At 40.3% G+C, this 18,979-nt stretch overlaps 1 protein-coding gene across 9 annotated transcripts in view; it reads right to left on the reverse strand.

Annotated features, from left to right (window-relative positions):
• Window positions 1–18,979, reverse strand: part of CCDC91 (coiled-coil domain containing 91) — a 319,501-nt gene that overhangs the window by 266,141 nt on the left and 34,381 nt on the right. For all 9 annotated transcript variants that reach the window (XM_074936086.1, XM_074936059.1, XM_074936124.1 and 6 more), the window contains exons 2-3: window positions 1,705–1,748; window positions 785–863 (exon numbers count right to left, since the gene is read on the reverse strand). In XM_074936086.1, the coding sequence (XP_074792187.1) occupies window positions 785–863; window positions 1,705–1,734 (109 nt within the window). In that variant the 5' untranslated portion in view covers window positions 1,735–1,748. The remainder of the gene's footprint in view (window positions 1–784; window positions 864–1,704; window positions 1,749–18,979) is intronic.

Here is an 18,979-nt window from a genome sequence, read left to right on the forward strand (position 1 = left end):
GGATCTAGACTGTTCTCAGTGGTGGCAGATGACAGAACGAGGAGTAATGATCTCAAGTTGCAGTGGGGGAGGTTTAGGTTGGATATTAGGAAAACTTTTTCACTAGGAGGGTGATGAAACACTGGAATGCCTTACCTAGGGAGGTGGTGGTATCTCCTTCCTTAGAAGTTTTTAAGGTCAGGCTTGACAAAGCTCTGGCTGGGATGATTTAGTTGGGGATTGGTCCTGCTTTGAGCAGGGGGTTGGACTAGATGACCTCCTGAGGTCCCTTCCAACCCTTATATTCTATGATTCTATGAAAGTTGCCAATGTTTTCCTTCCCCCCCCCCCCCCGCTGTACTCTGCAGAATAGGACTTATGTTGGAAAAGAACTCTAGCTTTACAAGTAAAGGGATACAAAAATAGCCACAAGAAAAAACTGTTTAACTGATTCTAGTAATCTTTTCTTTGGGAAGTTCTCAGCACCTATTGTTTGAAACACACCTTTGATATTCATCAGGAAGAACACACCCAGACAAGGGAAGAGCCTTTTCGCTGTCTCATGAAATTCCACTCAGCTTTTGAACAATTAAAAATCATCCATTTCTCAAGAAAGTTTTGGAGCATCCCAAAACAATTCCTCAACACAAGAACATTATAAAAGCGAGGCTCATGCTGCTGCCAAGAAAGCAACCACTACTTTACTGGGAATATCTGGGAGCAGCCAGAGGGCTGTTGGATAGGGAGGGAGGAGAAGAGACAGGCCCACATGCTGAAGAGAAGAATTGTGACTGATAACCATTACCTGCAGGAAATGCTGCCCAAGGAATAGCAGGAGAAATAGTTTGTGTTTCACCATCTTCACCTTCAAAGGTCACTGCTGCCTAGAAAAATGGAAAATACTGTTTTGTTAGACTTCTGGAAAATCTGTGCACAAGTTTTTAGGAGGCATTTCTAATGATCACATTAATGACAACTTATCAAGCATTTCAAATATATTCCTTTAATAGTGATCTGTACTGCACTGCACTAGCGCAAGTGGAAGAACATAATTTTTTTTTACTGTAGTTGTCCAACTGCAATGAGCATGCACTACAAAAAAAACAAAAACAAACACCACACACTACAGAAATCATTTAAGTGCATCACTAGTCACAAAAGCACTTAAGCACTTGCTTAGGATTGGCTGCTTAGTTGGGAATAAAGCGCACGTAAACTTAGGAAAAAGCCCTCAATAAACTGGATATGAAATACAGATATGATCTCAGGCACAACTACGCAAACACACTAACATCTTTGATTTAACTTCACAATTGTTAAACTGAATACAAAACAACTTTTATGCGATGTGCAGAGGTGTGTGTTATACTTATTATTTGACCAAACAAAAAAAACACCTCCCAGAAATATTAAAACCTAAGCCAAAGTTTTTACATTTTAATGCCTAATGTTAGGTATCTAAATACACAGAAACTTAGTTAAGTGGCCTGATTTTCAAAGATGCTGAACATCCCTAATTTGTGTTTTATCTAGAGAGAAAAATAAATTTTGCTTGATTATTAAATGTATTGGTTGGTAAATTTTGCTTTAACGTTGACAACTAAGCACAATTTTCATGTTCACATCTGTACAATCACTAGTCATAAAATAAAGCATGCCCTTCCAAATGACGTAATTTCAAGTTTCTAAAGCTAACCATTTTTCAAGGTCGACAACATGACATACCTCAAAGCCTCCAAAATCGTCGTCATCCATTTTCCAGCTGGCACCTACAAGACAGTATAAAATAATATTGATCAAAAATCTAAGCTCTTGGCAGTCTGCTGTATCCCAAGGGTGGGCAGATGTATTCCGTATAGCAAAAGCTTTCAAGCAGCCATCAAAGATAGCCTCAAGTAGAACACATTACAGTGAGCAAGCCTCAAGGAGACAAAGGCATAGATAACCACAGCAGACTCTGCATCTGAAAGCAATGAGTGATAGCAGATAAGCAGATTCACTCAATCAAATGAAATTAATCTTTTGCTAGTTCATCCAAATTATTTTCTCACTCCCAGCTATTATCACTGATTTTTCATCCAGACTGAGCATAAACCCACTGAGCTTCCATAATGGTCCTTATCTCCACAAGATATTTGAGAAAGCCAGGAAACATGTCTATCCGGGTCAAATGAACTGGAGACGTACAGCTCCCCCACCACACTGTAGCCAACAGTGCTTCTAAACCTCTCTAGAGCTTCCTTTATGTTGATTAAGAAGAATTACAAGACTGAATCATGTGGGACTCAACAGCAGAGCTCCCCTGGTGGGGAAGAACAATATTGTTCAAGATCTCTTCAATAAAAGTAGCCATTTTAAAAGTGATTCTGTCCACCAACAGACATAGCAGCAAAGCACACAGCACCCCATAATCAAAGTTATTAAAGGCTGTCGAGTTACCTAGTCTCTTGGACAGCACGCCATCATTAAATGACTTGAGATCACCTATAGTAACAAATGTTTCTATAACATATCTTCATTTGACATTTGAGTGGTTGGATTTATAGCATACCACCATATTATTTCTGATCTAAAATAAAATGGTTCCTTGTTACTAGTAAAACTAGGATCTGTTCAATTTTTTCATTAAAAAAAGCTAGCATTTTGTTTGTTTTACTTTCCAGTAGAACTTTCTAGCAGAATTAAAATTTTCTGTATTTCTTCATCTGCCATGTATTCCGAAGTTATGTTCATCTGCCAGGAATGGAAAAAATATTTTTACATTTTAAGTTTCTTTTCCAAATTGGCACTGTGGCTCAATTCAATAATATTTCCTGCTTTTCACATCTCTTAGCTGTCTGGCAACATCAGCACAAACTCCAACTTAGAACAGGACTGTGGTGAATTTCTGGAAGTCTCTCTGTCACCACAAAGGTTCTTCCCTAGGTTTCATGGCAGGGGTTGATTTAGATTTTCAAAACTGATCAACATTTTTGAGTTGCAGCCATGATTTCTGTGGCATTTTGATATATTTTTAGCTAAAACTGTCTTGTTTCTCTTGAAACACGTGGAGTAAGTTACTCAGCTAATGAAGGTAAATCAAGCTATGCATGGGTGCTCCTGAAAAAGTACAGCTAAACCAGTAATATATCCCCAAAGTTCCTCCTGATATTTGACTAAGGGTAAGGATGAACCAACAAATCTCAATAAATGTAACAAAAAGGTAAGAGAAATTTATTATTTTCCAGTTAAACAAAATGACTGGCTGCGAAGATTTCAGTAACATATGAGCAGAAATAAAAGCATGCAGGTGGTTTGCAAGAAAACTTAATGAATTAGAACATTATAAAAGAGCAATTTCTCCAAAGTTAGAGGCAGATACGAGTGTCGATCTAGTGCTGAAAATCATTAGTGACACAGAAAACTGTCTCTTCCCGGGCTTACCAAATTTGCTATTAATGAATTACTGATAAAGTTAAATTGAATCAGCATTGTTTTGCCTAATAAGAAATGAATTTAATTAAATAAAAAATGTTGCCCAATTTCCACATAAGCCTGAAAAAGACAAATCAAATTCTCAGGGTTCGCACAGTGAAGATGCCAGATGGATATTTTTCAGAGCACAGATGCCAGGTCTATGAATCCTGGACTATCCATGGATATTTTTCAGAGCACAGATGCCAGGTCTATGAATCCATCCTTACGTGACCAAACACTAGTCCTTCATTCATGCCTGCACGCTCAATTAACATTAATAGCTTAAATACACTGCACACACACACACACAAAAAAACCCAGCATTTTTAAAAAAATTGTGATAAGGAGTTGTTTTCTTGTCACAGAAATGTGATGTGAAATGATATAAACAGAAAATATGTAGACCCATTACTGAAGGAAAGGGAATCAAAATAAGTCATATGACGACACACTCATCACTGCACATCATTAGCATGTATCCAAAAATAAAGGACGGCTATCCAGCTACATAAAGCATTCAAAAATATAAACCAGATTTCAGAAAATAGTTTGAAAAGAAGTTCAAACTAAGTTAATATTTTAGGGCCTGATTCAATGCTTATTAGAGTTAACGTAAGTCTTTCGACTGACTATAGGCTTTGGAACAGGCCCATAAAGAATATTTGAAAGAAAATGGAAGTCAATATGCTATGGAATTTTTTTTAATAATAAAATGAAGTTACATTAAAAAGCAATAAAGATACTGATAATTAAACCACTATAATTTCATACATACACACACAAAATAAACCTAGCAATTATCAAATTATTTTCAGCTTAATTAAGTGTAGTACCTAAATTAACCTATTTACTCCATAAAAAATTTTACTTTCATGTACTTTTAAACTAACTCTTTAGTCACTTGACAGCATTTGTTGTAAGCCCTATTGAAATAACCAATGTACCTTTTTTAGTTTACCTACTTGATACATAGACTCTCGCATATACGCCTTACAGATGCATAAGAATAATTTAGTGATTTCTGCAAAGGATTCTCACTCTTTCTTAGGCTACTAACACTTGAAGCTGGGAGTGTGATTCCCAGCTCAAGCAGACAACGTCATGACTCGCACGTCTCAAACAGCCACAACAACCCTCCACCTAGCAGACTGCTGACAGTGGCTTTCCTTAGACCCAAGAAGCCCAGCGCCAGTGTGAGGCTGCACTGTATGGTCCAATTAGCAGAGTTCCACTGGTCCTACTTAAGCCAGAAGCCGAAACAGGAAGCTGTCCAAACAACTGGACTCCACCTTGCTCTGGACTGGATGTCTTGTGCTTCCCGCTCAGTTTGTCTCCTGCCTGTGACTCCCCAGTATCCTGATAAGGTCAGACTTTGGTTCTGATCTCCAGTTTGTCTCCTGCCTCTGAGCTCCTGCCTGGTATCCTGGCCCAGTCAATTCGACTCCTGTCTCATGACTGTGGACTCTGGCTCCAACTACGAGGTCTGGTCGCCCATGACCTGGGCATGACAGACATATTTGCTCTTGCTGTGATCAAGCTACACACTAAAAACTGCGGTGTAGCTATGATAGCACAGAAAACAGCCATAACAACACAGGCGGTGGCACACAGTAGCTACCCTGAGTACACACCCCTGGGGTGCAGGCAGGTTTGTACTTGGCAGCTACCACTACTATTTTTAGTATGCCAGCTCAATGACAGAATGCAAGCATGTCTACTCAAGCTGGGAATCACACCTCCAGCTCCAAGTGTAGATGTCGCCATAGTGTGGACCACATCTTATTAAAAGCCTTGTGGACAACCCTCCTCTCTCATTCGTAATTACACAGTCCACCAGGACTACACATTCACAACCCCATAGCATCAGTGTGCCATTGATACCAATTCCTTATGTGGAAAAGTAAAAGTAACATACTTTTAGCTGTCTAATATGATGTATCAACTAGAAATAAGGAACATCGGCACCTTGTGGCCAGTGGTTCCAAAGATGAACAAAAAGTGATTTGTGGACCACTGGCAGTCCACGGACTACAGTTTGAGAACCACTGCATTAAGCAGTTTATTCACCAAAACTAGAAAGGGAATTTTTATTCCACGCTACTCAGCATTGGCTAGATCTCAACTGGAGAACTGCATTCACTCAGTTTTGAGCATAGGATTTTAAACAAGGTAGACAAATTGGAACAAGTTCAGAGAGGGTAACAGGAACTACAACAGGTTTTGAAAAGACACTAAAGTTTAAACTGGACATGCCCATTACTCTAAAGAAAAAACTAAGAAGAAACATGATAACTGTCTAAAATATGTAAAAGGATTTTCATTCATCACAAAGGACAGAATGAGCAGTAATTGGCCTAAACTCCAGTACAAAAAAAGCATGCTTAATATTAGGAAGAATTTTAGAATAGGCAATATAGCAAACTACCATGAGAAGATGTACAAGCACCATCACTGAAGATATTCAAACTTAACTAGGCACCCACCTATCAAGAATTGCTTAGGAAAAAGGAAATCAAGCCTGCTGCCAGTGAAAAATACTTTCAGACCTAAACAATGCTACATGCATTTAGTTTTAAAAAGGTTTGAATACATCTTTACACAATTACTTAATATGAACACTGAAAAAAATAACCCAATATAAAATGATTTAAAAGTCCTAACAGATTTATATTTTGATAACACGGAAGACCTTGTGCTGCATACATTTATACGATCATTAATCTCATCCTTTACATTGAACCAGCAATATTCTCCAGGTTTGGTTTTTATTAAACATGTATTCTAAAGGGCTCAAAAAGCTCTTCTCTCCTTACAACAAGAACATTATTTGTGGTTCCTCAGACAGAAGCAGTAATTAACTGCTTACAGTCTTCAAGAGTAACTAGGAGACTTGTCTCATCCTAACTACATATGGGCTATACAACATGTCTGTTACTCGAGAATAAATAATTGTAACAGAATTGGACAACAAGTAGTTGACCTCAAATTATAGATTCATAAAAATATAGAAATTATGGACGGAAAAGATCTTTTATCTCATCTAGTCCAAGCCAACTGCAAAATATGATTGTTCTCTAAATAATGACTTATTACAGGGCTTGAGAAGTCCACACCCCCAACATCTCAGTGTCAAGCAGGAAGAATTTCCCAGATTGTGAGGCTCAAAGCCATCAATTTCTAAGACTTTCATTATAAAAAAAATAAGTTTCTCTCTCTTATGATTGAGAATATAGCCTTCCAGTGTATACCAACTGTAAACCAAGGCAGTACTGCCTTCCTGAGACTTCAGACAGACAGTTTAGTGTTTTTGTAGATGCTTATAGTTTTGCCAAACAGTATGAAATTAGTAAGAGTCTGGTCACCTTTAACAAAGCTATTCAGAACTTTCTGGGCATACTGACAGTGATGACAGTCTGTCAGTTTTACATTGTTGAGGCAGAGGCAGGTCTTCAAAGAGTAACTAGAAGCTAGCTATTCAAAGAGAAAAAAGGTACAAAGAATGGGGGAGGCACAGAGTTATGGAGTCCCTTTCCCACTGCAATCACCGGGAGTCCATGAAGGGGAAAGGAAAGAGAATGTGCCTTCTTCCTTACAGCAGTTTGGGAATACAGGGGTGGAAATTCAGATTATTCAAGACTCATTTTAGCTAGAAAATGGAACCCCTGTCCTGGCAAGGTTCAGGGTGAAATCTCTACTAGAAAGCTCTGTATCCTGTACTTTTCCAGCAGTTCAGAATGTCAGGGGAACTGAACTTCTGATCTGGTGTTGCCCAATCTTGTTTTGGGGTGTCTCCTCATCCATTTTTTTAATCTTACCTCTGGCTAGTAGATGTTCACTACATTTTTTTCAAGCCCTGGTCTATTAGCTGACTGCGATTTAAAAGCAGTTACTGTAAGTTTTCTGCAGTAAGACATATTTTACAACCCACTTTTTGTCAGAGACATACTAGCACATGCTTTATAGCCACCTTGTTCTATCAATTCTAACAAGCAACTACCTTAGTTGTGGAATTGTATGCCTTCTAAGAGAAGCACAACTTACACAGTGTATTGCTGTGTTTGTTTTGTCAGAACTGTATGTGCGGATCTGGCTGTGGGTGGGACTGCCATATTTGTATTTCTGGCAAATACAGTAGTGGTTAGCCCCTACCTATGACAACGTATGGGTTTCTACTTATGTGTTTTTGCTTACTAAATGACTCATTCCATCTGTTCAATCTAGGACAAAATTCTTAGCTGTTTCTTTACCGGACATAACATAGACCGCATTATTTAAAGAATAAATCTTTGGCTGAAACTGCAGGCTCCAAAAAGCCTACCCTAAATATGGTATGAGCAAGCAAAAATAATATCTATCTATTTATGCCTCCACCTATGTGGTGCTGATATCCCTTTGATAAATTTCAATATCATGCATCCCTGACCACCTCACCTGTACTTTGGCCCTCAAATCCATTAATCCAAACTACTTTTAACACTGCAAATCTCCGAGCAACCATTGCAACTGGAAAGTTATTACAAAAATGTTTCCTTTCCATTCTCAAACGTGGAATTTTCTTCCAGAATTACACTCAATTTCAGGATGGACAATATTCTGCCCTAGACTGACAAGTTATTGTATTTTATAAGCTGTCAAGCTATTTTCTGAAATAACTTAAAAATATTTGCAAAAAGAAAAGGAGTACTTGTGGCACCTTGGAGACTAACCAATTTATTTGAGCATAAGCTTTCGTGAGCTACAGCTCACTTCATCGGATACTGTAGCTCACGAAAGCTTATGCTCAAATAAATTGGTTAGTCTCCAAGGTGCCACAAGTACTCCTTTTCTTTTTGCGGATACAGACTAACACGGCTGTTACTCTGAAACCTTAAAAATATTTCTACTTTATATTCATGAAAAATTGTATTGAGTTGCTACAAGACACCTACATCTATCCAGAGATAAATAATTACACACACACACACACACACACACACACACACACACACAAATGGATTTACTCCTATTCTGTCAGATAGGAACATACGTTCTACAGTCTGGTGCCACACATCTGCCTATAGAATCACAACTGGGTTCTAAGGAAGCAGCTATGGTGTCAAATCAAAATATAAGTAACAATTATTAGAAGTTAAGAAAAATGATGAACTAAATACAAATATTTGGAGCCAAAGACTTGTACTTTAAGTTTCACTTTTATGTGAATGCCTATCTGCACTAGCTCCTTTTTTGGCACCTAAATTCTTGGGCTAGATTTTTTTCATACTATGAGAAATTACTTGCCATAGTACTGTAACTGGAATTCTTTGAGATGTGTTGTCCATATGCACATTCCACTAAAGATGCACATACATCTCATGTGCCAGAGATCAGTCTTTTGGCCAGCAGTGTACATATAGCGTGAATGTGCGTGTCAGTCCTTGTTCTCCGCACTCAGGGCATATATGGAGCACTTTCCCCTACCGCCATTCAGTTCCTACTCACTGTAGGATTCCAAGATAGAGTCAATGGAAGGATGGATCATGGAATATGCATATGGACAACACATCCTGCACTCCAGTGACTGTACAAACTTCTCTCTCTCCTTCAAGTACTTGTCCATATGCACATTCCACTAATGGTGACTCCCAAGGAGTGGTCCTGTTAAGGAGGCGAGAGCTCAGATCATGTTGGTAAATAACGAATGAAGAACCGCTTTACCAAATGCATGTATGTACGGATTGCCAGGTGACTACTTTGCAAATGTCAGATATTGGTACATTTCATAGAAATGCTGATATGGCTTGAGCTCTGGTGGAATGACCTTTAGGTGTGGTCATGAGATCTATGCTGACTACCTCATGGAAAGTTCCAATAGTCAGAAATCTAATTTGGTAGTCTGAGATGATATGGCAAAGATTTTCATTCTCTCCACAAGGGAGACAAACACCCTTGGTGCTGGTTTAAAAGGTTTTGTTCTGTTTAAGTAATAAGCCAGACATCTAATGTCTGTAATTATCACCTCAGTTCTGGCTGCATGAGGTTTCCAGAACTATACCAGTATCTGCTGGTTCAGGTGGAATTCTGTCACTACTTTGGAGAGAAATTTCAGGTGTGTTTTCATGGACACCTTGTCTGGGTAGAACACATTGTATGGTGGGACAACCACAAGTGCTGGGATCTCCCCCATTGGCAGAAGTTACAGCAATCAAAAATGTCAGTTGCACTGATAGATGTAATAGAGAACTAGAGGCAATGGGCTCTAAGGATGGCCCCAAGAGGGCTGAGATTATCAAGTTCAAATCCCACGGGAAAGTTTCCTTAATTGGTAGGAACATTTAGATTAGACCTTCCAGGAACCTAATTTTTAGATGAGAAAAAAAAGCATGTAGTCTTCTACCAGCAGCTGATGAGCTGGGATTGAGGACACAGGCACCTTGACCAATCTGAGGGATAGGCTATTTTGTGTCAGTTCAAGTAAATAGTCAAATATCTGAGGAATCAAGAACTGATGTGGAATCACTGACTACCAGTAGCATGAATAAGAAAATCTTGGTCATTTCATCAGATAAACTTATCTTCTTGATTCTTTTCTGCTGCTTCCCTAACTGGAGAGGAGCAGGCCTCCTCTATCAATGACATCCATCCAACCACCATGTTGTGAGATGCAGGGCTCCGATGTAGAATCTATCCCTTGTCCCAGTATGTGGGAACAGAAGCAGCGTTTGGGGTGAGGATATGAGCAAGTTCAGAAAAAGTCTGTGAACCAAAAAAAAACTGCCTTGGTCATGCTAAAGCTATGGCTGAGTCCTGCTTGAGTTTGCAGAACACCCTGGGAATCACAAGGGTTGTGGAATAAGCATATATCAGGTCTCCCGACCACATATCGAGAACACATCTGCTATGGGCTAGGGACTCATTCCTCCCCTTGAGTAGAATTTCGGATACCACTTCTTGTGCTGAGTGGCAAACAGGTCCATCTTGGGATTGCCGTAGTCCCAAAGAATCTTGTCTTTGATTTACTACAAACAATTTGAAAGGAAGTGTCTGCTGAGGTTGTTCACCAGCAAGTTCTGCAACTTGGGAAAGTGTAAAGCTGGCAGGCAAATCGGATGTTTGAGGCACCAATTCCAGAGCCTGACAGCTTCTTAGCAGAGTCAGAAAGGCCTACATCACCTTGTTTGTTGATATAAACTACTGTAGTCATATTATCGGTCATATTCTGCACTGACAACCCTCTTAGGTGGAGAAAGGATTTGCATGCCTTCTGTACGGCTCTGAGTACTAGGAGATTGATGTGCATTCTCTTCTCCCTTGCAGACAATAGGCCTTGTATTGTCAATTTGTCTGTGTGGGTGCCCCATTCCAGTAAGGATACATCTGTGATTATAGTTTTGGATGGCAGGAATACTTGCAATCCTTGCACGTTTTCACTGGGTAGGTTACTCCACCACTTAAGTGAAGATACAATTAAGAATGGGATAATGAGACATGTCAAAGTGATGTTTAGAAGGTACATAAACAAGCTGCAACCAAGCTGCAAGTATCGGATATGAAGTCTGGCACACAGCATCACAAAGGTCCAAGAGGCCATGTGAGCTAAAAGGGTGAGGCATGATCTTAGATCAGTATCTGGATTGTCCTCCAGTTGGGGAACCAGGGTCACCATGTTCTCAAATCTGAGGAAAGTAAGCTATGGTCGTGGAGGAGGCTGGGATCAAGTTGATGAATTCAATCCTTTGAACTGGGGCAAAGGTTGATTTCTGTTTGTTGATTCTTCAGCCTAATCTCTGGAATAGACACTGTTGTGGCTGTCTTTGGGGGCACACTAAGGATATTTCCCCTGTACTAGCCAATCATCCAGGTAAGGCTATATGTTGATGTTGCGCTTTCTCAGGTATGCTTCCATAATAGACAGCATGTTGGTGTACACTTTTGGTGAATACTCACAAGTCTAAGATGGGTCACAAGCCTCCCTTTTTCATCAGAACAAAGAAATAGTTGTTGTAGAAACCTTCCCACTGTACTGCAGAGGTACCACTTCTACTGCTCTGAGAGAAAGGAGCATGAAGACGTCTTGATTTAAGAGATCCTGATGAGAAGGGTCCCTGAAGAGAGAAATGAAAGGAGAGGTGGGTGTAGGCACTGGAGAAAAGTGGATGGAATATTCATATGATATTATGTCTGTGGTCCAATGGTCAGTGGTGATAAGGGACCAATCTTGCCTGAAGCGAGCTAAATGGATTTCCTAAAAGGGAGGTCTTGAATTTCTGAAGTCAATGGAGCTACAAGACATCTCTCGAATGCCCCATCCCAATGAATGTTTGTGGGACAGGCAGGGCTGGGTGGTATGGTATGGAGGTGGAAATGCTGGTATTTCCCTAAGTGGTTCGGTTGACCTTTAATAATAGAAGGGTGGAGGAACTGATCTCTGAGAAGAATAAGGCTGTTTAATATGTTTCCTCTTAAAGTAAGTCTCCACTTACAGTGGAGTGCAGAGTACAGACATTGCACACTCAGTTAGCAAGGGTATAAACCGCAGTATTCACTGTGAAGCACAGCTTAGGCAGATACAGTAGACTACCCTAAATGCCTTAAACACCAGGGTGTATACCGTACACAGCTCTCTGTATGCCCAAGCAGTGCCTCCCATGTCCACACTGCTATTTTAGTAGTGTAGTGTCCCCGTTGCCTCCCCCTGACAGAGCCTTTCCTCAATGTAGTGAAAGGTTCTCGCAGAAGGGAGCTGCCAGAGCTTTTCCCTACTTCTGGAACTTTTCACTACGGTGTTTATATTTCACACTGCAGTGACAAGTATGAATGCAGACTGCCTTTCACTACAAGTAGAGTTATACATTTAGTATGGAAAGTCTCACCCAACTTGAAACTAAAATCCTCCATCATTTGGACTTCTCTGCAACACCCTGATTCCTGAAGCCAAGAGGCATATCATATAAACAAAAAGAAAAGGAGTACTTGTGGCACCTTAGAGACTAACCAATTTATTTGAGCATAAGCTTTCATGAGCTACAGCTCACTTCATCGAAATGCATCCGATGAAGTGAGCTGTAGCTCACGAAAGCTTATGCTCAAATAAATTGGTTAGTCTCTAAGGTGCCACAAGTACTCCTTTTCTTTTTGTGAATACAGACTAACATGGCTGCTTCTATGAAACCTATCATATAACAGCCACCATTGCCAGTGATCTGGCAGCCGGGTTCACAGCATCAAATGCTGCTTATATAGTCTCACTCTAGACACTAACTGGCCCTCACTGACTAGCAACGTAAATTCCTCATAAGCCTTGACTGGTCCATATGACCTTGTCATTGGCCATTCAGAATGGTAGGTTCAACAAAGAGTAGGTTATTCGACCAAATAAATCCAGACTCTTTAGCAGTCTCTCTTTTGCCATTTCATTTGTCACTGTTGCCACAAGAGATGAGGCACAGTGCATGTAAAATAATTCCACTCTTTTGGAAGGCACTGGTTTTATCATCTACCTTGCAAAAGGCAAGTGGTGCTATGGCCTGTCTTTGACACAAAGTTTTGGAAGGGTATATAATTGCCCTCCAAGTTAATGAGACCATCTTTCCTGCAGAGGACTCCAGTGGCATGCCCATCGATGTGTGTGTCAGCTCCTGAACCTCTTCAGTGGGAATTTGGAGGGTCTGACCTATTCTTTTTAATAGGTCTTGAAATCACTTGTAGTCATCCAACTGTGGGACCATTAGAGGCACTATAGCCTCATTAGAGGAATGGCAACATCACCAGGATTGAAAGATCACCCTTTTTGTGTCTGTTCATCTGTTTTCTCCTCCTCTTCCTGTATTTAACCTTCTGATGGAGCAGTTTCTCTCTCTGGCTAAAGTTGCTTTGAACAGGTCCCCAGCAGGGTCACCTGGACACTGATGGATAAGAGCCCAGAGGGAAGGGAACCACATGCTGGTTTTCTGGTTCCCAACAGCTCTCTCATAAGGAGTGTCGGGATACTCTAAGATGTTGACGGTTGTGGTAAGTATAGGTGTTGCTTCCATGGGTCCTGCTCATCCCTCCAACTCTGAAGATGATGCAGAGGATGAAGCATAGCCTGGTTACCTGGGGGGCACTGAGGCCTTTGGTGCAGTAGGGATGGATGGTGTTGCATCAGTGGAGAGACACGGTGCCAAATGCAGAACTGAAGTTGACAGCAAGGGAGACTGCAGTTCTGGATGTATCTGTAGGTCCATCGGTGCTGCATACTTGAAAAGTACCATGAACTGAGTTAGTGAGGACAGGCAGATTGGAATTAAATTTTTGGAGGGAGGTATCACAAATTCCACTAGAGTCAAAGAGCGCCCCTTGGAACATGGCACTGGTTGGCTCGGCTCCAGTGCCAGGGCCACTGAGGTAGAGGGTGCTAGGGTTGGTGCCAAGTTCTTTTCCAAATGTCCAGTTTTCAGTGCCAAACACTTCAGTGTCAGCAGACTGGCATCGGCATGAGACGGAGCTTCAGCAGAAACCATTCAGGGTCACAAAATCTCAGAGGATATTCCATGCTGTGGAGATGCTTTCCATTTAGAGAATGCTTTGGCGTGTGATCTACCTCTAAGGCTTCTGGCTCCCTGAGATCCATCCAAAGATAATGCAGTCTTCATGGTTGCAATTTTGGCAACCAACACTGGATTCTTGAGGGTAGAGAGCCTGCACTTACCACTTTTGGGCTCCAAAGGTCCCTGTACAGGGGAAGGTCCAGTGAGCCTGGTTCAGATGTGGGTCTCATAGATTAGGTCATCAGGAAAAATCTGAAGGCAGGATTTCCCATCCTTCCTAGTTCAGGAGTTGAAGGACTTGTAAATCGCACATTTGCTGGGGATGTGCCATTCTCTCAAACAACAGAGGCACCTTCAGAGTGTCCATCTGAGTCTGGGATTGCTCCCTCGCCAGAGGGGCAACATCTGAGACCTGAAGAGCCACGGTCTGAGACAAGAGACCTGTCAAGGTGTCAGGAGCAGCTCAGAACCCCGATTACCAACCTCAGGGCAGACTGTTAAGAAGCAGGGCACAAACCCCAAACTGATTGTGAGTTCTATACTTAGAACTCCTCAAGCACTATATAGCAACCTTAACATGGAGTCACAGACAGTCCCACCTGGATTCTCCCATCTATCTTGCCACCCAGGTAAGTTTGCCTTTGTGATAGATGGTCCCTAACACCAAAAATCACAACAATATTCAGGTTACTCTCAGTTACAAAGGACCAGTCACTTACTCCAGATCAATGGCACCTTAGATCCTATAATACATTAACTAAAGATTTATTAAGAAAAAGAAAGGAGTTATTTACAAGGTTTAAAGCAGGTAAATATACACACAAGTTACAGTCAGATTCTAAAAGGTAAGAGAAGCTGCTGTAGAAAGCAAGCTTCATAAGTCCTCTACGGTTAAGCCAGATCAAGTACTGAGGATCCCTTGCTTATGGTTAGAAATCTTGCACTCTCCAAGTCCAAGCAGCATAAAGATCCAATTTTCTTCTTGTCAATAATTTGTATTCCCTTCCCCCAGAGTTCAAGCTAATGGGATGAGTCCACATGTATGTCTCCTCTTCAAGGTGAGGAGGGGGGAGCAACTAAGGTCTTTGCTTTCTGATGTTTCACAGTATCTCATTTTGTTTCAATAGGCCCTCTTGGTCAGCAGGACCTAACACCTTATGTAGGAAGCCAGCATTTTACATTTGTTTATTTACACAACTACAGAGGTTTACAAAACAAACACTCAATACGACCTCATAAATTGGGGTACAGAGGATATATGTGAGATTACCACATGCCACATCCTACAAGCATTTCATAAAGTCTATATACATTATTTAAAACTTACCATCTATTTTAACAATGCTAATACACAGGTGAGCTAGACTGGTTTCCAGCTACTGGTGAGTGTTCTGTTGAGGCCTAGGAACCTTGGCATCAGTTGGCAGCAGGTTTGCCAGTGTCACAACCCCATCCCAGAGATAAGTAACAAAATCTAAAGCTAAGGGTTACAAAAGGCAAGCAGTCAACTATAAACCATTAACTAAGAACTACTGATTAAAAGTAGAAAAGCTTAACAATAAAAACCATCTAGTTAAGAAAGAGCTGGCAGTCTCTTGGACAGGGTCTGTTACCAATCAAGGAGACAATGAGAAGAACTGAATGGTGGTCAGCACACTTCGTCCTTGTATGCCTTTAATGCAGAGCATAAGGACTGAAGAATACATGTGCACTTTATGGATACTGCCAGCCAAAAGATTCCAATCTCTGGCGCGAGGCACATGCGCACCATTATCGGAATGTGCATATGAACAAGTACTCCAAGGAAAATATGAAGTTTTAACACTGTGGAGATTACTCTTCAAAAGTTGTCCTAAACCAGTTGTTCCCAAATTTTTTGTATTGGTGACCGCTTTCACATAGCAAGCCTCTGGGTGCAAACCCCTTTATAAATTAAAAACTGGGGTTTTTAATTAATTTAAATTTCAATCTGAAGGGGGTTCAGGGCTGTCCTGCCCCCACTCATTGCAGGGCCTGGGGCTGACAGCTCACGACTCCCACGAAACTGCCTCATGACCCCCTTAGGAGTCATGACCCCCAGATTGAGAAACCCTGTCCTAAACTGTTTCACAGAATTGCTGTGCACTGTTAGGCCCAGATCCTGCAAAGATTTACACAAATGCTTAATCTTCAATCCCATTGATTTCAACGGAAGTACTCATAGCCTGTAAAGTGAAGCATATGTACAAGTCTTTACAGGATCAGAGTCCTAAACAACTCTTATGTTGCACCCCAAAGGTATCTGCAGTTGAGCTGTGAGTGATCTCTCAATTTGCAGTAGTTCACGTATAAATTTACATTTATAGCGATTTAGGATCCTACTGAACAAAAGATAGTTTATAAAAGTTGGTTATTAAAAATCTATAGTTAAAAAAACAGCTAAGAAACTGCGAAAAGCAAGACAGGTATTGCTGCATATTTTCCTTTCTAATTTCCCTTTAGGAGTGAGTTTAGAGATTCCTGGCGGCATATCTGCCAGTTCCTCTTCTAAAAATGGTGGATGTAATGAGGCATAAAATGTGGAGACCTATTAATTTTAGCTCCACAAGAGTTCAATGATATTTTGTAGAGACTCTCAACCCATGAAGTTGCTGGAGAGTTGAACTCTAATATTTTATTTTGTTTATATATCTAGTCTCATATTTGTGATGCAAATCTCATAAAAAACGTTAGAAGTAAAGTTTGCAGTAAAACTTAAATGAAAAGATCTGATAAAGAGAATATTTAAGATTTTCTTCTGTGTTTTTTGTCTTTTTACAAAAGGAATAGGGTTCCAAGTCTTGTTTGAACAGTAAAATGTGTTGTGTCAATTTTCAAAGTCAAACTTCTTTGCATTTCTGAAATTCAAGTGTAACTATTCAGTATTTATCACCTAGGAAGGCATAAATTTCACCAAAGGTCAGCATCACAAAATCAGGGGTGCAGGGGAAAAGAGGGAAAATGAGTATTGTTTTCAATTGGAAAAATGAGACTACATTACTAATTATAATACTTCTATGTGACCTTTTACAAAAATTGCTTTCACCGAATTTATGCAAAATCTCCATTAACAACTTATGAGTTTGTGCCAAAATAGAACACATGAGGTAGGAAATGGGGATAATTATTTCCTGAGAGATAGTCTAAACTCTTCTACTATTCAGAAATATGGTACTTAAAGTTGAGTGTGCCTCACCAATGAATCTTGGATAAGCTACAGTTTTTGAATAAGATACCTGTAACATTTCTGACTAGAGCCAAAGCTAAACATTGTAAAAACCCTTTAGGATTATATAAACGTAGGCTTTTTATCATTTTGGAGACTTACTCAAAAGGCATTTAGACCTGGAAACTCTTCAAGTTTCAGAGGGCTTTTTTTAAATCATTACACAAAAGGGTATTGTTCAAATACTGCACATTAAAATTTGCGAGGAAAAAGAAAATTAATTGCTGTTTTGGACACTACTGCTTTTTATCTAGTGGCAGTTCTGGGGGTCTGTGGCCTATAGCATTAGCGTAGCATTAGCATTGCTCTCAGTGAGCTGAAGCTGTCTAGAACTCCTTTTTTGACAAGGCAGATATAAACTTTCAACTGGGGTTTTAAGTGGGGAGAGTATATATAAAGCTCCAACTACAAGCTCTTTTTTGACTGAAGCTCCTTAATCCCATAGCTTTATGACTGTGCATGCCAACTCTTGTAGAAGGTGACTGTGGACCTTTATAAGATGCAACCATAAGAATGCAGCAGCTGTATTTTTCTCTTTTACTTCAGGAATATTTTGCTATATTCATTGCCACTCTTGTAGAAGAAAAGAAACAAAACTTTTGAGGGTCACATTCAGAGACTCCTACCCACCTAACTTACTCCACAAGCAGCGTCACTATTCATTGTGAGAGATGGTATCAGAATCTAGCCCTTGTCTTCTGTGGTCCAGTTACACCAATGCAAATAATAAATTCACCCCCTCTGTCTGGTGAAGTGGAAATGAGTGAAATTTTCAGCTTTTTGTAGTTTCTCTCATCTGTTCCCATGGGCTTTCTATTCAATTTATCCCTGCTATAGCAGAAAAACACAACTGATTACACAAAATTAAAGGGAATATACCTGAGGATAATTAGCCTTTTCTGAGGAACCAACTAACAAATGAGAAGGTTCTAGCTAAATGGAGGAATGAAGATGTTCAGAATTACAAATCTACTCTCATGACCTGTACGCTATCATAATTCCCAAGGTGGGACACACCTGCATCAGGTTAGCCAGACTACTGCAAGTACCTAAGAGATGGTCTAGTTACTGCTGGTACATATAAAGGTTCTAAAACACAGCACTTCAGTAACAGGTAGAGCAAGATGGGTAAGATGCTTGTTTCTGAGCATAAAGAGGGTATTCTCAGGGATACCAATAAGACACAAGTGCCTTGAGGAATCTGCAGTCCAAAGCTGAAGTCCACACATTATTTTAAAAAGGTGTTATGAAATCGTGTAATGAAAATGAAGTTGCTGCCTTGCACATTTCCTACGAAAGATTCATCAGGCACCACTCAGGAGACAAGAAGAGATGTAGTCAAATAGGCTATAATTTACATGATGTTAGTGGAGTGGGGGAGAAGATAGACCCTGCTATCTTGTTAAATTCTGTATACAATCCTTAATTATCTTATCTAAGGTATACCTGGAGGCTAGAGTCCTGCTTCTGGCCCTCTTACAATGCTCTTACTATCATAAGAGGGGTGAAGAGCCCTTATTCTCAGGACATAGCTTACATAAAAATAAGAGGGAAAAAAAAGACATAGGCGAGAGAAACTAATGTCCTAAGGATTATCTTACATTGCTGGAAAGCAATGCAAGGGAGACATGGTGGTCAACATAACCAACTTCCTAACCCACTGGGTGAATGAAACAGCCATACAAATACACACTTCACTGAAAGGCAATCCAGCCCCACTCTGTAAAGAGTTAAAAAGGAGAGCTTTGTGATGTTCTGGGGCGAAAATGGGACGTGAACAGGGACAGGAATA

The sequence above is a fragment of the Natator depressus genome, chromosome 1 (genome assembly GCF_965152275.1).
Source record: "Natator depressus isolate rNatDep1 chromosome 1, rNatDep2.hap1, whole genome shotgun sequence".
Taxonomy (NCBI): Eukaryota; Metazoa; Chordata; order Testudines; family Cheloniidae; genus Natator; species Natator depressus.